The sequence below is a fragment of the Drosophila takahashii genome, chromosome 2L (assembly GCF_030179915.1).
Source record: "Drosophila takahashii strain IR98-3 E-12201 chromosome 2L, DtakHiC1v2, whole genome shotgun sequence".
NCBI lineage: Eukaryota > Metazoa > Arthropoda > Insecta > Diptera > Drosophilidae > Drosophila > Drosophila takahashii.
The window spans coordinates 10,000,001-10,024,757 of record NC_091678.1 but is presented as its reverse complement, the minus strand read 5'-3'; the positions used below and the strand labels follow the sequence as shown (position 1 = coordinate 10,024,757).

The 24,757-nt window shown below is 40.5% G+C and overlaps 1 protein-coding gene across 1 annotated transcript; it reads left to right on the top strand.

The window, feature by feature from the left end:
• The first annotated feature begins 1,043 nt into the window (after positions 1-1,043).
• On the top strand, positions 1,044-20,063 carry sens-2 (senseless-2). The gene is made up of 5 exons (XM_017144671.3): positions 1,044-2,208; positions 11,347-12,145; positions 12,667-13,062; positions 13,671-13,852; positions 18,907-20,063. The coding sequence occupies exons 1-5, from the start codon at positions 1,761-1,763 to the stop codon at positions 19,263-19,265; spliced, it is 2,184 nt and encodes a 727-aa protein (XP_017000160.2). The 5' UTR covers positions 1,044-1,760; the 3' UTR covers positions 19,266-20,063.
• The last annotated feature ends 4,694 nt before the right edge of the window (positions 20,064-24,757 follow it).

Here is a 24,757-nt window from a genome sequence, read left to right as displayed (position 1 = left end):
AGGAATTATTAATGTATGATTTCGAAAACAATCAATTCTTAATATTCAAAAAACTTAGTAAGACTTGGTTCTAAAACTATATCCAAAATACATTTTATTGTCTGAAGCAATTAATTCAAATCAATATTCCATTGCATTGTTTTCTTTTTATTCCATAAATTTAAAAGTTCTAAACTACTCAGGTAAGTTTTTCTGGATTTCATTAGAAATCTATAGTCTCCAAGAATACATTCTTTTAATCCGCATCTACATACCTAGTATAAATACACCGAAATAGGCAATGGAATTACAAACTTGAGGCTATAAATATAATTGAATGGCGAACAATAAAAGGTGAAAACCCTTTAGATCGCAAAAAAAAATCATACAGAAATAGCCATTCGGAGGCAACTCTTGCCCCCAGGAAATCACTTAGCCACCGTTCGCCGAGGCAGAAACCATTTGAAGTTAATGGCGCAAAAACCAATCGCGAGTGCCAAGTCAAAGCTGCCAAGGGGAAAAGGAAAAGCAAAAGGCAATTGGGGGATAGTCAAGTGTGAAGCATGCGGCATTAGTGTTTGCGGTGGTGCCAGGAGGAACCACTTGAAATTAAATGGCGCGGGGCACTTCAAACGCCAAAGACAACAGCGATTACCAAATCGATGGCGGTTCAGAAATAAAGCGAACAAAAAAACACAAAGGAAAAACCTAAGGGCCCGCCTCCAAAGCAGAGCAGGTAAACCAAAGGCCAGCAAACACGCGCCCAGCACACGCACACGCACCACCTACTCCTCCCGCACCAGCACCCACTCCACCATTGTTCGGCGGTCGCATTGATTTGAACGAATCAAAGCGGTATGCGCACTAAAAATACCAACAACAAGCTACCAAAAAGTCCAGATTAACCATGGCCAGCTGGAAGGAGGCGTGGCCAAGAGCGGGATGGCCTCAGCGGCAAATGGTGGTGGCTGTTCCGATTCCAATTCCACTTGGTGGAATCTCCGTTCCGCCGTTCCAATTGGAATCACAACGCCACAGCGTTGTCCCGCTCGCACTTGCAGTGCGGCATGGCGAGGTGGTGGTGGTGGCGAGAGCGTTTCCGCTGAGTGGAAACGCCGAGTGCCGCCGTCAGTCGCCTTCAGACGCTCGCTGACAGCGGTAAAATCGGAATCGGAGCAATAGCCATCCGAACGGGGAAACATATCGCATGTACAAACACATACATACCGAGATATAGAATAAAAAGCAACGAGTGCCGTTCCCTCTCGCTGAAGTCCCGCTGTCGACGTCGACGTCGCTGCCAAATCTAGGGAAAATCGCAACACTTGGCATAGCGCATATATGGCTCCGTACTCCGGATCCGGCTAAAAGTCAAGTGCAGGCAGAGGAGGTAGTTTTCGGTGGCAGAGCAGCAGCAGCAGAGTTTTCCAAGCTCGGCGGCAGAGATTCACTCTCGGTCGGGCGCCGGCGTCAGCGTTCCACGGGATCCGTGATTAGGTTTTACGGTCTTTCAGTCCGCTCGATGACGCCGAAGCCAGCAGTTATGCTCCCAGCAGCCGAAGCCCAAGCCCAAGCAGCATTAAAGCCCTAAATCTGTGACACTTCCTTCCGGTAGCCACGTTGCGTATACGCCACCGTAACCCAAACGGCAATCGCATGCCGTCGCGTAAAAACCAAACAGTTTCAGTGCCAAAGCCAAAGAACAAAAGCCAGCCAACCAAAGCTTAAGTTAACAAAAAAAAAAAGAAAGAAATAAAAACTAAATCAGTGCTAACTCCGATATGGACGTGGCCAAAATGCAAGCCACTTCCGGTCAGCATCTACTGCATCCGGCTGCACCGCCCGCCCACCAACACCACCTGCCCCTTGACTACAGTTTGGGCAACTTTAAGCCAGCCATTGCGGCGGACTTTCCCGGCTCCTTCCTCACCAGCCAGCAATCCTCGTCGGCCTCAAATTCCGCTTCGAATTCCGCCGCCTCCTCCGCCTCGCTGCAGGTGAGGGATCTCAGCGCCCTGACGGCCATGGCCACGATACCCTCGCCCACGCAGCTGCTCCACCAGCGCATCCAGATGTCCGCGGACGCGGCGTTGGGCCACCACCAACAGCAGCCAGCCCACAATTCCAATCCTCCGCAGCCGCAGATGCCGCCGGCCTCCACATCGCCGCACGAATATGCGCCCATGTCCGCCTTCAAAGCGGTGCTCCCAAAGAAGCGAAACTCCGACGGTAAGCCGCAAAAACTTTGCACACTTAATATATATCTTTTAACCAAGTTTTATGTTTTTATGAAAATATATCAAAATTGATAATTATTTTCTATAACGTGTAATTGTTTTTTACTATTTCTTCTTTTATCATAGACTTTCATGATACAAAATTGTTGCCAAAAATCTTAATTTAAATTTGTAAAATATTTACAATTAAAGGAATATAAATTTAAAATTCTGTGCCACCAGTTTTTATGTCGTTAATAATGAAAAATTGATTTAAACGATAAAATTAACTTATTCATGATTTCATTTTTAAAACAGTTATTATATTTATGTTAAAAATAGCAAAACAACAAGAAAATGCCAGTTTACCTTCACCAAAGATTATTTGATTATCTCATTTAAAAAAGAGGTCAGCGTTTTTTATGTGAATTTTTTAACTGTAAGAATTTATCCTCTTCTCCATAAGATTTATTTTAGAATCCTTTTAAATTATAATTAAAAACAAGTTAATTTCTAGTCACTTTATTCAAATCATTGCATTCTTTACCATTAAAAAAAACAAGATTTTTCAAAAATCCTCATAAACTTTTCATTATTCAGTTTGATTTTATTCAATCAATTGTCACCAGTTTCAATCAATGATAATTCAGAACTTTCATCAATATCAACATTGGTCAAATTAAATTTTTGTGCAGCCTCCGAACAGATTGGCATAAACCCATGCATCCCCACCACATTTCATATTCCCCGAGTTAATTAAAAAAAAAAGGAAAACAAAGAGAGAATGAAATCGAATCCGCAACGAGCAGCGACAAATCCCCCAAAGGCGTATCAAGGGGGCAATGTAGGAATTTTTTAAAAATTTATTTGAATAATGTGTGATTTTAAAATATCGCACTGGCCATGTTCCGAGTGGGAGCCCAAAAGGCTGCCCGGTGTCAGTTTAATTGGAAAAAAGCCCAAGTTCCCGGCTCGGTGGAAGCGTGGAAAACAGAAATTGTTCAGGGGCAGCAGGAGCAAATATTCATTATTCCGTTTGTATGTGAATGTGTGTGTGTATGTGCGCGGCGCTTAATGGGCAAATCTTCTGTGCGGACATGGGGCGGAAAAATGGATATCGGGGATTGAAAAATCCATAGCTGGACCACAGATACACAGATACGGATACCACTGCGAACGGCAAACAATCAGACAAACTTGTGGATACACAGTTCAGTTCAGTTCGCTTTGGTCCAGTCCAGATACAAATACATATGTACGGATGGTTTGTGTATCTCGTATCTGTGTGCAGACGCCGTTGTCATCGCCATCGCTGTTGAATTTCAAATATGAGCATTGAATGAATGAATGAGTGCCACAGGCTTCAGTGTTGTCACATATGGACCTTAAAATTTTGCTTTGAAAGGATTTATAGGGGAGAAAATTGTAATAAATTATGTTAAACATTATTAATTTTTCATCAAAATAAAAGAATTTTGAATTAAAATAATGAATGCAATCCTCGAGACTGGTCATTTTTTTAACGTTTTCCTTTCTTTACCATTACAAAAATTAAACTCAATATATGTATTATAATAATGTTAAAAGTCAGTAGCTTTTCCAGGACAATTTTGTTGCACACTTTAATACAAATCATTTTTCTAAACACCATATTAATACTGTAATCCATTAAATTTCTGACGAAAGTTAAGGCTTTTTGGAAACACATTTCCCTTAAAGAAATGCACATTGACTTAAATTTTTGCATCTGAACCGATTGTTTCCCGCCTTTGGTATGTTTTTAAAACTCCAATAAAAACATTGGAAAACATATTTTCGAAAAATCCAGAAATCCGCAAAAAAGCTATATTGGCAACTCTGTCCGTCACATATGTGAGTGTCCCTCTCTCTCACTCATTCTCTCTTACATCCCATATTTCCCCACTCATACACACATACACACAGGGCAGCGACAAGCGGATTTCATTTACCGGCATTACATGTATCCAACGGATATGTTTTTAGCTCTCCACCGCTCCCAGCACAGACATGGATATGCGGAAAAAGCACAAACACACGCAGACACATTCGCACACTGAATTTTCAATTCCGTTTGCCGCGACAAGCAACCCGCTTTCCCCACTTGTCCCTCCTCCCCTTTTGCTTTCTCTAGAGAAAATGAATTTCGCTTTGTTTGTTGGAATATTTTCTCGGTTTTTGGTGGGACAATATATTGGTTGATGTGGCCGAAGTTCGCAGGGCTTTTTGGTGACTGATTGGCCCCTCCTGTTCAAGAGACGGGGAAACTTTATTGAAATCTGTAGTTTAAGCTCTTAAATTCAGTGGATTAAAAAGTGGGCTATACGTGTACCCTGAAAGTAGGCTTTAAATTTTTATAACGAGATTCTCTAGATCGTAACTTTACTCTTACCCATTAAGTCACAACCTTGCCCCCAAAGGTCAGTCGCAAATATCGTCTCGATTTCCCATTAGCCCACCCACCCATGAGTGGATGATCTTAATTATTTTTTTGTCATACGCCCCACCGTCGTATGACTCAATTAATAATGCCCATTGCCGATTCTCGATCTAATGCGTGGACTGGAAAACGAAAAGAACTTTGACACCGACTCTCGTGAGTCACGAATTAAGTTAAATTGTGAAAATTGCCCGGACCCAGACTAAAAGCCGACTAATAGTCTGGAAGGGTTCATGGGTTAAATAGCAGCCAGCACTCAAATTACTTGAACACAGACCTCAGAGCAGCATTGATTCATTCCCAGTTAGCTACGAAAAAAAAAAGTTCGCCCCCGCGGAGACATATTTTTCCGGTGATATCAGCCTAAAAATCAGAACGGGTGCCACCGTTAGACATATAAATTAAAACTTCTGATTTATGTTCAGCGCCTATCGAGTTGTAGAGGCTTTTCTTATATATATGGTGCCACGAATACGCCGATATAAATTTAATAACAAATTTGTTAAGCCGTTTTCAATCACACCAAACAATTGAACAATTAAAAAGGCAATCGACTTATCACACAGAATAAATAATCCGCTGCCAAACAAGCTGGAGGTTTAGTCAGAGTTCGGCTTATCTCTAAGAATTATAGCAAAACTTGTGTTTGTCAACCGAGAACTGATTGGTTTCCCAAAAATTATAAATTAAAATCAGTTTTTATAGCATTGTGCAAGCGAGTTATACTAACTCAGAATACAAATCAGTGTTATATCTATCATATCATCATCTATCAGATAATTTTCAGTGCATTCACAATTCGAAACGCCATATCCCTTTCACGAGTACGATCGCAAAGTACATTATTGATCAATAACAAATTGTCGCAACGAAAATCAGAGCAATATTTATGAAATATTTACGACACACGTCGTAATCATTGGCAACTCATCGCCTGTCATATATTTTTCAACTTCTCACAAGTAGACGAAAATTGGGCATTGTAAATCTATAAAGATATCCAAAACCGAGCCGAGCCAGTCAGTCAAATAAAAGGAAAGCCAAATCCACACCCCGTGTATCTGAAAGATACAAATACAAAACAGAACAGAACAGACAGCCGGAGGGTGAGAGATAGTTAACTACGCACACACACCGCACACGCGTTATGATTTACGATCCGAGGTAAATACATAACGACATCTAAACATGTCAATATGCTCTGTGGCCAGTTGTAAAATCGAAAGAGTAAAAGTATCATAAAATAAGCGAGCGACCGATAAGTAAACAAAGGCCAGCCATCCGCAGGCCACAGACATAGTTCGTGCAACATTAAGAAAGTACCTATATTATTATTATAGGGCAGTTCGGTTCGGTTCAGTTGACTTCCCTTCCTCAAACTGTTGTTATTTATGCCCTCGATTGCAGACCAGTCCAGGTTTATCATCATCGCTTGAATGTTTGACAAAGAAAAATCAATTTCCTGGGCAAAGGAGTAGAACCAAAACCGAACCCTACCCCGTTTGCCATTTGTCACGTCCGTTGTTTGAATATTGAAATTAGAAATGCCCCAATCGATTCCCGCTGCTGATAGTATGAAGAACTGCGATTTTCGATATCGAATTTGTACCGCCATAAAAGCTACCAGAGTAGATATCGGCTTATAACAACAATAAACAGTCTGCACATCAGATATCAGCTAAATTTGAACAACGGACAATGGGAGTCATGTGTACCTTTGGACCCAAAAATCAAACCGAATCGAGTGAATCAAATTGCCGCACAAGCTATTTAAAAATACAGTTTATGATTTTATATATAAATTCATATAAACGGAATGGAAAACTCCATTTAAGAACGTTAACCCATTTTATTAGAATTTCTTAATGGGTTCTCTAGTGCTTCAATAAAACACAATACAATCATCTTTGGGGAGAAAAGAGTGAAAACCGTCGGCTGGCTTGAACCAACAATTAAATTAAATTTATCAGCGAAAGGAAAAAGGTTCGGAATTGTAGTCTAAAGTTTAGATAGCCTTCTGATTTATTGCCCCAGCGATAAGCAGCTGGGAAAAGGGTGCAATATACGATCGGTTGGGGCACACTCATTGCATTGCCATTGGAATTCCGAGGGAGGAGTAGGGAAGTCGAGAGTTTGGGAGGGCAGAACCTGATTGATTTGCAGTGTAAAAATAAATAATGTAATTGCAATTGGCGACATTCGCGAGACGCTTCAAAGAAACACAGCCGACGGTTCGGGACCAACAGCTGATAGCCTAGCTATATGTCGAGTGTTTGGATACGCAATCCCCATCTAATACCACTCAACGAGTTGAGCTTATGCGGGCTAAAGAGCTCTACTCTCTCTCTCCGCGAACTGATATGCTATCGGTGGGGTAGGCAATCGAGCAAATCCAAATCCAAATCCAAATCCAAATCGAAATCCAATCCCAATCGGAAACCCAATCGAAATCCGAACCCAAGTTGAAATCGAAATCTCAACGAATCCGTAAATCATGCATACACATTCGCAGGCATGCCAACAGACCAAATCATGGCCTAATCTATCTAACCGTTCACAGTTTATGGCCCTCTTCTGGCCATATCGGCCGGGCTCTTTATTATTTATACTCTGCGGTTTTTATTTTTTGCCATTTCCACTTTCATATTTGCCGAAAGCGGAATTTGTTTTTATATTATTACGACTAGTCGGCCCCCGACTACTGTTGCCCGGTACTCAGCCGTCGATTTAATCGAGTCGATACGATACCTTCAAAATACTTTGCACCCACTGCGGCGCCTCTCGATTTACTGATTTTGCACCTACAAGAGGGGTTGTAAATTACGGGGAAATGTGAATATGTTGAGGCTAAATGAGCTCATGAGTTGACTTGGGCATGTGTAAGAATACACTGGGAATAAAAACGGTGTGTTACAAATATTATTTAAAATAATTATAAAGAATAAGATGGATGCAAATAACTTAAATTATATTTTAAGGATTTGTATTCGGAATATTTCCATAGATTTTATAAACTATTTAATCTAACAATTTTAAAACCATAAAAACCTAATATGATTTTTAAAACTTACAAAATAAGTAAGTTCAAATTAAAAGTAGGAATTTAAATTTAAATGAACTTTACAAAAATCGCTTAGCAATTATCAAAAGTACCAAGAGCAATAAGAAATATTTCCAAAATATTTACAAAACAATTTTTATAATAACGGCCCCACACAAAATTTCACGAGCTGCCAAGTAATTATAAATGAAATTCCAACAAGAAAGGAAGCTACCTTCGGTCAGCCGAAGCTTATATACCCTTGTAGAAAGAATACTCACTCGGTGCAGTTCCAGGGATTCCAGATTCAGCGTTTCGATTTATTTCAATTTTGTTTTTAAGTAGTCAAGAATTAAAACGCCTACTTCCTACAAAGTTACAATGAATTTTCTTATATTTGTTTGGGAGCCTTAAGATATAGTGGTCCGATCCGGCTGGCTCCGACATATGTACTACCTGCAATAGAAAGAAGACCTTCGGGAAAGTTTCATCGCGATAGCTTTAAAACTGAGAGACTAGTTCGCATAGAAACGGACAGACGGACAGACGGACAGACGGACAGACGGACAGACGGACATGGCTAGATAGACTCGGCTATTGGTGCTGATCAAGAATATATATACTTTATGTGGTCGGAAACGTCTCCTTCACTGCGTTGCAAACATCTGACTGAAATTATAATACCCTCTACAAGGGTATAAAAATTAACAGCTCCTGCAGGCGGAGCCGTTAACCCAAACCAAATTGTAATGGCTGCAAATCGCCCCAAAACAATAATAATCCTGGGGAAAGCCCGACAATGGGCGGAGGGACACAGAACAGGGCTCAGGATAACAATGATTTCAATTACCATGCAGTGTCGAATAATTATTTTACCTTCTCCCGTTTTTATGTGAACAAGTGCGTGGAGTGCGTGAATATTGCTCCCGGGCGGATAAAAACAGATGAACGTCGAACCCGGAGGGCTGGGCTGTGGGCGTTGGGTGTTTGGGGTGGACGAGGGCTATGTCTATGTCTAATGTGCACAAATTTATGACTTTACTGCCGACCGTCGAGGGGTCGTTGATGCTACTTTGCCTGCTACAGCCTCCAGCGGCCAAAGGACTCGCCACCCTGGAGCGACATCGGGCACATGCTTAAGCTCATTATTATCGTTTAAACAAGTCGCTCTACGTGAGCCACCAAGAGCCACTTGTCCTGCTCCTGGCTCCTGTCTCCAGTCTCCTGGTCCTTGGGGTGGCTTTTGGCCCGCTAGTTTGCGCCGAACGTTAAACGTTTCCAATTTTATTTCCTATATATAGTAGGTATTGCGTGGGCATGGCCTGAGCTCCCCTTGCCATCTCCTCCCCTCGGTGGTTGTGCGATTGTCTCGTCCTCCATTCGATTCGAATTTGTTTTTGGCTGGTGGAAATGCTCTCGGGACGATTGCGTACATAATTAGAAAGAAAGGGTTGGGTTGTACCGGGTCACATTTGCCATAATGTCAATGATTAAAATTTAGATTTTTAGGGGGAGGATAGGATGTAGTTTGCCTGGCATAAGGTGGGTTTTGTAAATACACTCAGGCTCCTGAGCAATATTGAACAAGAACAGTATTTAAAAAAATTAATACATAACTTAATAATTTTTATTTTATTTTGTTTTTATTTTAGAGAAATATTAGGGAAACCATAATTACGAGTCTATCATAATTTGAAAATGATTACGAGTATATTTTACAACGAATTAATTCTTTAAAATAATTATTTAGGATTATTTTTAATTCAAAAATTGAACTAAATTACGAATGGTATAAAAAGTCTCTTTATGTAAGAACTATTAGAAAATATCCTTATATTTCCTAGTGATTTTAGGTTTACATGGTAATGATCAAACGAATCCAAAACGGTATGGATTATGTGCGATTTCCATATTTAAAAGCACTTAGAAGCAAAAACCAAAATCCTAAGACCAAAGTTCGAACGAAAATAACAGCAGCGGGAATTGCAACAACAGCAGAAGGGCAATAAAAACACTTGACACTCTGGCAGGAAAGGCAGGAAAAGCGAGCGGGCGAGCAGCCACCCCCCATTTGTATCTGAGTATCTGATGGATACGTTTTTCCCTGCCTGCGTTTAGTGCGTGGGCTTTGTTTATATTTGCTTGGCTTTGCGTTTTGCCGCCTCACTGACTACGGACTACGACTACTATGGCCCGGAATCAGAGTTCCGCCCCCTTATTTTCCGCCTACATCCCCCTGACGCCCTGGCAGTTACTTTTATCTGCGTGGCGAATTAGAATGTTGTCAAATTGTTATTCTTTTGTTGCGATGCGGATTCATTCATTCATTCGATTCGCCTCCGGCCTCGTCGCGGTTTTCACTTGGCTGGCATACGGAATATGGAATACGGAGCACGGCATACCCCTTTCCCTCCCTCCCCTCCCCTTTCCTTGCTTCCTTTGCGCCTGCGTCAATTTGCACACGCGGAATGTCGCCGGAGTCGGAGTTCCTAACCCAACCCCCCGGATTCCCCGATTCCTCCAGCCCACTGTGTGTTTTTTGTTTTGTCATGCTCCATTTAGCCGAGTGCGGACCGAACAGATGTTCTATTTAAACGCACATTATTATTATTTCATTTCGACAGGCGATAGACTCCGAGGATGTGTATTTTGGGCTGTGCACCAGGCAAAAGTTTTGATTTTCTCTTTCTTTTTAGGAATCCATTATACTTAATTTATTTACTTATTACCGAAAAACTAAGCATATAAACTATTTTTTAATATGGTTACTGTTTGATTTACAAAACCAGTTAAAAATATTTTTATGAAGTTAAAACTTTTTTTTATTTTAATAAAAATATTTTAAAAAATTGTGACATTAAAATTTAAAACTGTTGACTTAACTTACAGACGAAAGGGAAATTCTAGCATTTCTCACCTCAATTCATTTTTAAGTAGACACCATTTAAAAAAAAAACAGTAAACTATCATTTTGTAGGTTGATATAAGGAGTTCTTGAAACTGAAACTCTTGTCGGGTGGCTGCTCCTGTCCAGGGGCGTGCCGACTTCAACCCTGAGCGCCGGCGCCGCATCCGCACACGGATTTGTATCTGTGTCCGTGGCCATCATCGCTGGCCAAAGATTTCGGGGTGACGATGCCGAATGATGACGCGTTGATGTCAAATGCGGAAAGCGGTTCATGAGAGGGGAAGGATTCGTTGATTAGGGTGAATTAATGGTCATGTAAGGTGGATTAGGCGATTGAATACGAAAATAATTACATTTGAAATTCGATATGCTGCCAACTGGCACACATACGAGAACGTTCTTGTGTGTGAGGCTGAACAGGTGGATTCGCTTCCCCCTTTTTTTCAGTGAGTGATTGATGATTTAGCGTACGCTTTGCTCTGATTTTACTAAGCGATCTTGCCAACAGAAGGAATTTCTTCTTAATGGTGCAGTAAAATTTAAATGAATTTTTTTTATTTATTTATTTATGTTTCGGTATATCTAAAATCATTTCTTTTTGTTATCAATTTAAAATCAACCCCTCCATATAAATAATTTTTTTAGAAAGGTATCATCTATATAAGTTATTATATAACAGTCATTTATTTTTTTATCATTTAGTAAAAAATATTATTTTTACCCTTCTTCTTCTTAAATCTTCCAGATGCCTCGCTAGCGTTTAGCATAAGCAGACTGGTCAAGACTGAACAACTGACGGCCATGGCGGCGGCGGCCGTTGGCCTGAAGCCCCCAACTTCCCTGGAGGACAACAACAACTCAATCTCGATGCTGAGCAAAAACCAGCAGATGCACCAGCAACACCAACAGCAACAACAGCAGCAGCAACCGCATCTTCCCCAGCGCTCCAAGCCGGCCTTCATCAGCGCCAGCGAGAAGCTGCGCCGTCAGTCGCGATCCCGCTCCAGGTCGAGATCCAGGAGTCCCTGCTCCTCGCAAATCGACATGGATGATACGGAATCGCACCATTCCCTGCACTCCCGCTCGCGATCCCGTTCCCGCTCCCATTCCCGCTCCCGCTCCCACTCGAGCAGTTCGTCCGTGGAGCTGGAGGTGGACTCGCCGCCCGGCAGTCCGAGGATCAGCTCACCCAGCGGCACCTCTGCATCCGCCTCCGAACTGCTGATCACGGCCAATGGCGGTGGTCGTAGCATAGGATCCAAGAAGTCGGACCTCTTCTCCGTCTCCGCTCTCCTTCGACGGGACGAACCGCCGGCGAGACGGACGCCCCGCAGCCCGCCGCTCGGACATCTGGCGGCCAGTGGACTGGCCATGCCCTTCAATCCGCTGGAGGCGATGCGACAGGGCTATCCGCCCAACTACGATGCGGCCATGTTCCAGCGACCGCTCTTCTCGCCCGCCCTGCCCTTCTTCGCCGCCGTCGCCTTTCACCAAGGTCAGCAGCAGCAGCAACAGCAACAACAGCAATCCGGTCTGGGAGCAGGGTGAGTACTAGAGAATACTTTTAATAAAATAGACTGTTCCATAAAGATCGCAGGATTAACAGAGAGGCAGTTAGATACCAAACATCAATCGATTTCAGCATAATTGTTCAAGTTTATATTAAGTTCCATTCTTAAATTTCGATAATAAAATAAAACTGCAACTATTTATTTATTATTTTAATGCAGAAAATATAAGAATATTTTATGTAGACACTTTTAGTTAAATTTTTTTACGTTTCATTATATAAGGAACAATTTAGGCCAATATTAAGAGCTAAATAGTTTATTAAATTTATGAAAATAATTTAATTGACCATTTAAAAACTCAAACAACCTATAAGGTTTATAAAATGCTTTTAAAATATAGTTCTGAGTTCTAAGGATTAGATGAAAATACATTTTAAAGCACAATTTCATTACCAGATTAGCTCCATTTTCCCTCTTTCACCATGCAAATCTAGAGACTTTGCCACTCGGGACCCATTTTAATTAACTCGCCTCAATTAAATGTGTTTCCGCAGCTACCATCCGGATTCGCAGGAAAATCTCTTCCGTCTGCGGAGTCTGATGGTGCCGCTCCAATCCGCCGGACAGAACAACTCCTCGGCGGCAGCGGCGGCGGCAGCAGCTGCGGCAGCGGCCGTTGGCGTGGGCGTGGGTGTGGGCGTGCCACCTAACGGCGGTCATCTAGGCCTGCCCCACTCGCCCCACCTGCACCACTTCCACCACATGGCCGCCAAGTGGCCGGGGCTGCACCAATTCAGCGACCTGTACTCGTGCATGAAGTGCGAGAAGATGTTCTCCACGCCCCACGGCCTCGAGGTCCACTCCCGCCGGACGCACCACGGCAAGAAGCCCTACGCCTGCGAGCTCTGCAACAAGACCTTCGGCCACGAGGTCAGCCTCAGCCAGCACAGGTATGTGTAGAATGCCACCACAGAGTGATGAGGGGGGTCTGCATGCCAACACTTTAAAAATATTGGGCAAAAATCTTATAATTTAAATTACCTACATTTAAATATCCATAACTCAATCTTCAGGATAATTTATTAAGAAGTATCAAAAAGAAATAAATTATAGTAATCTTCATTGTCAATGAGTAAAGATTTCCTTTAATTTTAAGCAACAATAACCTTTTTATAAAATTTAAGAATGTTAAAAAACATAAAATGTTTATCATTCCTTTTTTCAAATTCAGTTAGTTAAACATTAAAGTTTATTTATAAATATTTAAATACAATATACCTAATATTATTGTGCAAAAAGCAATGGCCTTTTTTTATCTATTATTTATTTTTCTCACTGCAATATTGTGGTCTTCCTGCCTGGGACAATAGCGGACACTTTGCATTACTTAATTTAGCCAAAATGGCTGGATTTCAGCCTGACCAAATGTTTGCCTTTGTGGCTGTAGTTAAAACACGTCCACTTCCGCCTTTTGGGACTCACCGGACCTTAATTACGGTGACGCTCTTTACTGGGACCCCACTAATCCCCCACCCACCTCCACCCCTCTTCATTCCAGGGCGGTGCACAACGTGGAGAAGGTGTTTGAGTGCAAGCAGTGCGGAAAGCGCTTCAAGCGCTCCAGCACCCTGTCCACCCACCTGCTCATCCACAGCGACACGCGGCCTTATCCCTGCAACTACTGCGGCAAGCGGTTCCACCAGAAGAGCGACATGAAGAAACACACCTACATTCACACAGGTAAGCAGTTCAGTTCTGCATATAAGGAGATTTAATTTTGTGGTGCATATATTTTAAAGAAATAAGACCATTCCAGAGAAAATATTTATTTTATTTCTTTAGTGGACTACAAATTCATTTACATTCATTTTTAGGCACTACTTTTGAAGAGGATATATAGAAGTTATGTAATGTTATGTGGAATTCAGGGATATTGTTTTTCAACAAATTATCACAGAAAATAATGCATTTGCGTTAGTAAAATAAAAGAACTGTCTGAAATCTTAAATGCTTCAGTTAAGGGGGTAACGTAAATCACAGATATTCTGGGGGTGTCATGCTAAATTCTAACCGAAAACAAGGGGGACTTTAAAGAATTTCGCCATAAACAATAGCAGTGAATGTGGGGGGGTTTCAAGGGGGTTTGAGAAGCGTCGCCATTAAAGCACTGAACGAACCACCCCGAAAGCCGCAGTCGCCAGTTGCAATTACAGTTGCCATCGGCAGAACCAGATATGGCGAAATCTCGGGGGGCGTCGAAAGGGGGGTACGGAAAAAATGGAGCAGACGACAGCTGAAAGAGCACCCAGTTTGCTCTCCGGAAATCGCAAGGGAGATACTCAGGGTGAGAGAGCGAGAGAACGCGGCTAGTGATAAGAATCTGAATCCAAAAGAATCCATCTATATACTGGAAGGCCCGCACACAGATACTCCAATACACACGCACACACCGAGCCAGAGAGAGTGAGAGCGACAGCGAGCGACAGAGAGAGAGAGAGGCGGGCTGAGAAATCACAGCCGACCAATGAAAAATTTAGTCAAGAGATTTTGATTTTCTGTTTTATACGCGCGCACTCACACGAATAACAAATACGAGGCGCACACATCGACACCCTGCAGTGGTGTAGGTGCAGGTGCACACACACACCCCCGGAAAGCCGAAAACGAAACGGAACTGAAACGCCATTGCGAAACGGGGCGAAAGGGAACTGCCAAAGGGGAGAAGGTCGCTGGGTGGGGCCGGCACTTTAGCATCGATTTCAAGTTCTTGATGGCTACGTGAAAATTTCGAATCTCAAAAGCGATTTGTTCTAGTTTTAGGACGTACAAGCACTGTACCATGAAATAACATTTCTTTTGCAGTAAAGTAAAAGCTATAAAGATAAGGAACTTTATAAGGAAGTTTTCCGATTCTCATAAAAATAAATCAACTAATTTCAAATTAAATAAGAAAATACTATTTTCTTAGATGGGCCTAAATCTTGTATTCCAAATCAAGAGTTTTTAATGATAATAATGTCTTTTTTTCTCTTCTCAATACTTATAGAATGGTTCTTTTCGGAGCAAATATTTTGTTTATGTTTTTAATACTTTATTTAACATCAGCTTAGACCAAAAGCTAATGGCAAAATATAACATTTTTCGACCACCCATTACGTTTCAATTCATTTGCTGCAATCATTTCTAAATTACTGCAACTGATTTCAATCCTATATACGCCCATTGGACCATTAAGCATAAAAAGCGAAATTCCTGTTCGGCTGGAAATCAGTTTACAAATGGCAAGGATAATAACCTCTAATAAGCAGACTTCCCTCGCTGATGCGTCTGGTGAAATCAGTGAAAGAGAAATCAGCACCCCTACAAAACCCACAGAGACATGCAGAGAGAGAAAGAGAAATATTCCAGACATTTTTATCGTTTGCCGTCTTCGATGGACGTGTGCCTCCCTCTTCCTTTTCCTCCAGTGGCCCCAAAAACATCCTCCTACTCCCGCCCCCGCCAAAGGCACATGTGGCTATGTTGGCCCCAACATTTCAAGATTTTCCATCCAAGTGCCTTGGTTTTTTCTTGGGTTCTGCCCGCTTTGTTTTGCTTTCCTTACGACTTATCCTTAATTTTCTTCCTTGTGTCGAGACGTGTTTCCATCCCAGACAGCAGATTTTTCCTCTTTTCATCTGATGTGATTTTTCGGAACCATTTCTTCGGTTTCTTCTGCATTTTCGTATTTACTTTTTGGCAAAATGTTTTATATGCTTAGTCCGTGCTTTGCCCGCATTTCCCTCGGTTTTCTCGCTTTTTTTGTGTTTCGCTTTTATTTCCTTGCCTCAGATTTTCGTTTTCGTCAATTTATGCGCTATAAAAAGACGGGGGAAAAAACATTTTAGGTTTATTTTATTTATTCATGACTTTTGTTTTCCATTCCAAAGTTCAATCTTAGTGTGTCTGAGGTGCAAAAGGTGATTTGGGTGGAGCAAAATCGATATTTTAAAGTGAAGGAAGGCTTTTAAAGTCGTGTGGAGGTATTTCTTGGATTTCGGTTAAAACAATTTAGATTAGAGGACTCACAAAAGATAATAATGCTCTCTGAAAAGTCTATTTGATGATTTTCATCGCCCAATCTAGAAATAATAAAAAAAGAAAAAGTTGTACTTGTCTTACAATGTAGTACAATTATTTTTCCTGTAATTTATTTAAGTCACAGCCAGATAAAACTCTTTTCAACCTTCTTTGACCCTCTGTTAGTTTGTTTTAAACCATTTCCCAAATCAAACCAAAGCAATTTTCCCCTTTGTTTCGCCGTCGCTCCACAGGGCGTATGCGTGATTTGATTCCCACCGCTTAGCGAAAATTGCCAAGCCACCAAATATGTTGCGAACGTGTTGAATTAGGAAGGAAATGCAGAGTGCAAGGACGAAGACTACAAACTAAAGTTAAAAATGCTAGAAGACTAAAAGGAAAGCCATTCAGAAGGCAGCCAAGATTTAAAAGTATCTCCACAATGTGCTGCAATAAAATGCCCTGAAAAAGAAGGCAGAAAAAAAAGCTGGCCCTGATATGTACATAAGTTTCGTGAACTCGGGGCTGTAGCCTCGAGACCAGGTCCACCTACCCCACTTTTCTTTCCAAATTACCGACGGCCGACGGGATTTTTCTATTTCCTTACTTTTTCCCTTTTCGTTTTTTTTTCCTTTTTGGTCTCGTTAGTGCTCGTGGGTCGTTTTGGCCGTGATAAATAATAAAAGCTGCTCTATAATCTCTGCGACTACGTGACGTTATTTGTGCCGATAGTGCACGAACGTGCCCCGAGCCTTGGACCCACGAGAAGGAACCCTCCAGATTCTGCATCCAGGCATGCTCGGTGAGGCCAACTGAGAGAAGGCTCCCGGCTCCTGACTGCTCAATTTTACTGTTGCTTGCTCGACCTTCCATTTTGCCAGCCACCCCACCCAAACACCCACCCACCCAGTCCTCCTGCTCAAGGAAAAGAAATCCTCATGCCCCGGGAGCTGAAAGTTGAATCAGAGCACATCCCTACGGTCGAATGTTTCACAATCACGTCGCTGCAATTCCATTATATACAACGAAGCTGTCTTCCGTTTCGTTTCGCTGGATTCACAGTCCTCTCTCTCTCTCTCTTTCTCTTGGCCTCTCTCTCTTTCACTCCCCTTTCCCCCTCCTATATACCCGTATCTCTGTTTATTTTATATACACTTTCCCAATTCTCGGTAGGGAGCTACCCAGAGTCAGGTCCTCACAAGTTAGCATGTTGTCGTCGTTATTTTGTTGCCGTCGCCCCCAATCTCATGCTATATATGTTTATGCGAGTGTGTGTGTGGGTAAGTGTGCAAGAGTATGGGTATAGTACATAAAGTGTAACCCAACAAGTCTATGCCACTATCTCCATGCAATACAGGGCTACAGATAAGAGCCAACTATGTGACTACCATTATAAACACCAGAAAAATGTGGAAAAGGGAAATAAATATAATCAAAGTTTTTGTATAACTGGGTAAGAGCGGAAAAAATAGGTTCCAATTAGAAAATCAAATAATAATAGTATAACTTTTAATTAAAAAAGGATTGTATTGTTTTTTTCAATTAAAATTCTTTTCCTAAATGGATTATCAAGGATTATCCTAAATACAATAGATAAAAAAGAATTCATACCGTCATCTGTCTACCATTAAAACTTTTCCTAAGACTAATGGCTGCTTGCTTCATACTTTTAAAATTACATTTATACTTTCTTCATTTTCATCTGTAATTTCCGAGATTTCATTATGACCGGCGAAATTTTCATGACAATTCTGGCTCCAAAAAAATCGTTTATTTGGAAAGCAGCTTTCCTCTCAAATCTCTAATGAAAAATTCAACAGCATGAAAATGAGCAATAAATGGGGTATAAAGCGCAGAAATGGGGGAAGTCGTGAAAAAAGCACAAAAAGAAAACCCCACAAAATTACTTTAAAATGTTATCAGAGTGAAGAAAAATTCCGTCTTTAAATAAGAGCGCAACCACAGAACATCACACTGATGGACCAAAAAGTTTAAATTTAAAAAACTCCAGGACTTTCCTTCTCTGACTCTGATGGTGAGTGGAATAAGGGCGGTGGATGTAGATTCTGCCTGCGGTCTGCGGAGATGACTTACATGGAGTCTTGGGGTCCAAATGGGTGGGTTGGGGAATGATGCTTCTGTCTGGCGACGATACGCTTTTTTTTGGGGGTTGACGCTCGTGTGCACCAAGGGGAGGAATATGTTGGGCCATGAAAGCACAGAAGTTGCTAAAATGGCGCACACTGGTTGAAAATGCAGACAAGCTGTAGTCAGTTCAATCTCAGGCGATTCCCTTAAGTCGGAACAATAATATCATATCAAAATTTTATATTTTTAATCACATTCTACAAATTTCTTAAATCTTAAAAACAGTTTTAATACTTAACGCTAATAGCAGACTTAAACCCGTTTTTACGGTTTTATTAATAGGCTAAAAAAAAGGTTTAGAAATAATTGAAAGCATATTTTATTTATTCTTTAATGTCTTAAAATTAACATTTAATCTTTTTTAAAATTTTCTAGTGATTTGTAAAATTATTTTTTATTTAAACCTTTCTTTTTCCTTTACTATTAAAAATGCGTAGCCACATATGGATATGAATAGTATTATCTTAGATATTAACACTTTTAAACACAGGTTTATTTTCTTAAATTCAGAATGAATGACATCGATATGCATCTAAAAATTTGTCCTATCCTCACCACTAACCTGTTTTATCCTTCCATCATTGCAGGTGAGAAACCGCACAAGTGCCAGGTGTGCGGCAAGGCCTTCAGCCAGAGCTCCAACCTGATAACGCACTCCCGCAAGCACACCGGCTACAAGCCCTTCTCCTGCAAGCTGTGCCACAAGGCCTTCCAGCGAAAAGTGGACCTCCGGCGGCACAAGGAGACCCAACACACGGATCTGCGCGTTCACCTGGGCAAGGTGGACTTCATGTCGGCGGCGGCTGCAGCGGCGGCCTCAGCCGAACTGGCGGGCTCGGTTCCGGCCGGAGTCTCTGCAGGGAATCAGGGAGCCAGTGCGGTCAACTCGGCCGGAGCTCCTCCGATGGGGGCCCTCAACTGCCAGAAGGTTTCGCTACTGGTATAACATGAAAACCAATCCGAAATCCAAATCAACCGCAACCATTGTGCAATAGATGGAGGTGAAACGCTTCGTCAGGCATTCTCCTCTGCTTGAAACTTTAAACTCCAAAGAGAAAAGATTAAAACAATTTAAATAATTTTAAGCCAGCCAGTTAAACAAGAAAAATATTTCCAATGTTGCCAAAGAAAAAATAAATAAAACTAGCAAAGACAAATTAAAATCAATTAATGCAAGCACTACCTATAGTCAGTCTCAAGTTCTCATTAAAGTGTAATCATACCAAACATACCAAAGCTATTCCAGAGCAAAAGAAGTTTCCAGGTTTTTCTTTATGTGTATGTATGTCAGTTTGTATTGCTGTGGCCCGAAGGCCAGTTAAAAATCAAAATCAAATTAGGAAACTCCATCAATATGAACTGTGCGTGTCGTACTTTGTAAAATGTAACAAAATAAAAATCCAATATTATAAAGAAAATTCGAAAGCGTGAAAACAAAAGAAAAATGTTCCAAGCTTTCGCATCTAGATAGTTGTGAAATTTTAACTAAATCGCTGTATTATGCAAACTATTTTGATATTATATCATTCCAATGAATTTAGTCTAATTAATAAATTTTTTAACTTATTTATACATATTATGTGTATGTATGTAAAAACCGCTAAACAAATTTATATATATATTTTCATTTTAATGTTCAACAAACTAATGTATGTAATATTAATATAACAATTATAAAGACGAAAATTAATCTACATTTTAAGTATTTTTATGTTTTCAAAATAAATTGAATTTATTAAGCAAATTTGAAAGGCGAGTTCCTTTTGGTGTTGGGTTTAGATAATTTTGACTTTGAAACCATTATTCAAATTTGAAAACCAAAAGGTACACATTACACAAAGTGTCAATAGGAAGTTGGACAACCTCTTTTCAAATTCATAAGACAAACTGAAAAGGGAATTCGAATAACCCTGAACGTCAACAGGCATATTGAAAGATTAAAAACTCATACGTATTATAAACAAGAATATTCAAGCTGGTATGATTAAATCATGAGTGGGTGAAGCCCCCTCGAATTTGTTTTCTATTCCCCAACGTGTCCAGCCGCAGATATCAAATATCACGTACGAGACGAGGGTAAGCCATCAAACCACCAAGCCCACATTTTCCAGCCAACTTCAATGCCATTTTCCATCTTCATCTTGGAGCTCGTGTCTCTCCCAAATTTGACAATAAAAAATATATAAATTGCAAACGGTGAACCCTGTGAGCATAAGCTATCCTCTTCTCCTCCTAGAAACGGACTATTCCCAAGTCTGCAATTTGCACAGCGGCAAATTGTCTACTTTGCAAATGGAGTTGAGCTGAAAGCCAAACCAATTTCATCAATAAAAAATATTTCTGTCTACCTTACACAAAACGGTTGTAGCTAAGTTACTTTTTCGTTGCATATGACAATTTCTACAAAGATAAATAAAAAGGGCGGGTACGTGAGTATCGAAATTCCTGTGGTAGCGACGAAATGTAAAATGAAATGGTTTAGAAAATATGTAGAAAAAGCTACCAAGTAAAAGGAAAAATGTCCGCTCACCTCTTCAATTTTTGTTTTTATTGCAATGTGTTCTGTAAACTAGGACTCCCAAATGTAAGTATTTTATCAAGTTGCTTCATACAAAATAAAAAGAAATTCCCACGAAATATGTTTGAACATTAGCAGTGCTGACGACGTTTATGGAATCTCAAATAAAAATTAATAGGAGTTGACAAAGCGAATAGTTCGAAGGGAGAAGTCGTATGTTAATTTATGCAATGATCGATAACATCCTGCGATTTAATCAACAAACGTTTATGCCGCCCGCAACAAAAGCAAAGCCCCAAGATCAAACGACCCAGGGCGAGTCGTCGACCGAGGCGTTGGTGATCATAAAACATTGATCAATCAATCTTAAACGATCTGAAAAAGTCACAAAATCAGCAACTTCCGTCGAGAGGCACGAGTTGAGCGAGTGGAATCGAAAATAGTACGGAGCTGATCTTTACATTATAATTATTGATTGAGCGAGCGTTTTTATGATTGCATAAAACAAAAAGCAAAAGTTATGGAGTCACAATGCGGGTTCTTTTGAACGAATTAAACGCAATTAGCTGAAGGTACTTCAGGCCCATAATGGGGCGGGAAATCGGTTCCGTCAGGATCAGCTCTTTCAAAAGTGTCTGTGTTTTTAAAGTCATTCCACAAGACCATCGTATGAACATCTGCGTGCCAATGAATTTACTCAAGGCGATCTTAATGCGAATTTATTGCCGCCATCATTATGGCTGTGAGACATGAAAACCATTTGGGGCAATGACTAAAGACTTTTCAACAGCTTTGCACCCTTTTCGTATCATCTTCCCGTACTCGATTATGCTGGCCTTTTTCGTTGCGGATGAACACCAACTGGAACATCGGGTAAGACAATGGATCTTAATTGCCTTTTATTTCTGGAAAAAAGTATTATTAAATTACTCAAAATTTTGTGATCAAGGTGGGAATAAAATTTTTTCAAGAAAAGAAATAACAAAAGAATTCCGAATATACTAAAAGGTTTGCGAGTTATCTTAATATTTTTTCAAACAATTTAAAAATAATTTTATATTTTTAAAATAAGTAATTGATTCAAGGGAAACACTTGAAGTTTAAATCGGAAAAAGTTCAGTATAATCTCACAGAATATTGCAGTATCAGCTTCATAATCACTTATTGTAAAAAATCAAAATATATTAAATGTTTGTGGGGCTCCCACTTAAAACCCCGACTCCATTGACTTGACCTCTTATCGAAGTGCCCCTGAAATCCATTTCATTTTCCCCCCGAACTGACTCAGCTGGTCAACTCGGTGGCGAAAAAGTCCCTCCCCCAGATGGACACTTAATGGGAATTGCATTTTTATTACACAAACAGACGACGAAATGTTTATTAATGGCCCAAACACACAGGGCCATCGAATCATCGCCATGACAATCGACTGCCAAATGCAGTTAAATTGATTCCGCCTCCGATTGCCGTAACTGCAGCTCTAACTAAGTGTAACACTATAACTGCAAATGTTGTTACAAGGCACACAGAGCAGTGAGCACCTGCTGACAATTTCAAGTGCAGGCCGGGCAAAAGAACAACAACACGCACAACTGGAGTGATTTTCCGGTGGCAGTTGAATCCGACTGAGGAAATCCTCCCCCTTGATTTCGCCATAGCGCCAGGCGAGGAAACCGCAATTGTAATTCACGGATGCGCAACATCGGGCAGCTTCCCAAACTAATCGCTCGCTCAGCGGGATCGGGTGGTGGCTGATTGCCCTGGTGGTTGCTCCTGCACTGGGAGAAATGGGTAAACAAAAATGTATTATCAAAAAATGAAATACCAGAGTGACTTTTATGCAAACAAAAAAAACAAAAAGCTTCAAGTAATTATTTTCCTTTGATAAACAGAAAATGAAGTTTGTATCGTACTTTTAAAGATTTATAAGCTCTTACAAATAAAATGATTTTATAAAAAGTCGTATAAATGAAATGCAGAAAAAGAAGTACACCTAAAATGCTACATGGCTAAATAATAGGAAGTCTCTTAAGATTTATTCTATAAATTCCATACATATTCCATCCTAAATATCACCATTTTATTTTTTCGCAGTGTACTGTCTCTTCATGCGGCGCTTGTTGCCAATTGAATATCTCAATTGTTGCAAGGCTGAGGCTGTTCGCTCCTTCCCGCTGCGTGATTATTTAGCGAAGGGAGTGCGCCTTGCCTTGACAAAGGCAAACAAAACGCCCCGCGCCTCAGCGGAATCCCACTGGACTAATTCAGCTGTAACCCCGTTGATATCCCTTAACCATTTCCCGCACCCTCGATCGACTGAGGAAAGCGCAACGCCTGCAAATTGGGCATTTTCGGTGTCATAAGTCGGCATTTGGGCGGTTCGGCCACGCATGAATAAACATCAACAAAGCGCATGAGATACTCAGGTAGAAGCTGTAGAATTTGTTTTAAAACCCACAACAATCCGGGCATTGCATTCTTAGTCAAGTATATAGGATTTAATTGAAAGAGAAGAAAATAAATTATACCATGATGGGCTCTAATAAGATTCCACGATATTCATGTAGTCCAAAATCAATTTTTTTTACATTTCATTATTTAAAATTAAAGTTATAAAAAATGTATTTTGAATATATATTAAATTAAAAATTTATATTTATTATAGTCCTTAAAATACTGTCTTAATGAGAACGAATTTATTTTGAAGATACATAATCTCCTTTTTTAATTTTATTGCTCCCTAGGTTTAATTTTCATTGCGAATTGCGTTGCTCTAGACAGGTCTAAAAATAAATATCCCAGTTTAAAATCTACCGAAAACGTCATAATTTACAGACAACATTTTTTTTTTTGGATTTTAACTTTAAATACCCTCAAGTTCATAGATATATATCACAGCCCACATTTAGGGCTTTAATTAAGAAAAGCCAGAAAAGTAAAGTGAATTAATTTAGTATTCCTGATTTATTTGTCTCATGACTTTCCCTGAGCGTGGAGGGCCTCGGAGTGCCCGTGTCTGCGATGAGCACGATGAGTTATTGCCGTAAATCACGTAGAAGGTATAAACTCCCAGACAAACTATGAATGCGCAAGCGAGAGCAGGACTTGGAGGACAACTGCGAACCTGTTTATTAGTCCTCTAATGCACAATAATACTTAGTGCCAAGGGTAGGAAATTATTCGGATCCTCTGGGAATACTTACCGAGTTGGCTGCCAAATGTGACCTCTGAGCCCCTGACTCCCGGCTGAACTGCATCTTCTGGCGGGTGGATATTGAATTACGGAACACGTCTCGACTTTCTGCCCGGCCATGGGCCCAACTCCACGCCGGAGTTAATTTGTGCTCTGCTGCCGGAATTGTTGCTGACGTTTTTACATAAATCACATTTGCCCAATGCAGAGAATACACAACAGAGTACTGCGGCAGATGAATCTAAATCTGAATCTGAATCCGAATCGAAATCGGAATCGGCATCACTGTTCCCCCAATTCGGCACTTGATTTGGCAGCGATTGAGGCGAAAGTGTTGCAGGCAAACACTTGGAAACACTGAAATTCGAAGCCCTAAATGCGAATCCGATTATGTGATGAACTTTGGATTGTGGGAAGCCCGATTCTTCCTATTAGCACAAATGGCCACAATTTGGCATATAACCGGAGAATCTACAACCAAAGTGGCGTAGAATTACAAATGACATTAGACCACAAAGCTGGCAGTCGCAGCTTGCAAAAAAATAATGAATCTGAGCTGGACAAGCCACGAACCTTTGATAGATTATTAGGAAAGAACATATCGTATAAATAAATGTATTTACTTGAGTGTGTAAATTTTTTATAAAATAAATTTAAAAAAAATAAAAATAGTAACCTGTTTTTAAAAAATTCATTTAATAACAATATATTCTAAAGGAATACAAAC

Bases quoted from the DNA above. Each gene is read 5' to 3' on its own strand.
- sens-2 (XM_017144671.3), top strand. From the start codon at position 1,761: ATGGACGTGGCCAAAATGCAAGCCACTTCCGGTCAGCATCTACTGCAT. The intron at 2,209-11,346 runs GTAAGCCGCAAA...TAAATCTTCCAG, and splicing joins AAAGAAGCGAAACTCCGACG to ATGCCTCGCTAGCGTTTAGC. The intron at 12,146-12,666 runs GTGAGTACTAGA...GTGTTTCCGCAG, and splicing joins CAATCCGGTCTGGGAGCAGG to CTACCATCCGGATTCGCAGG.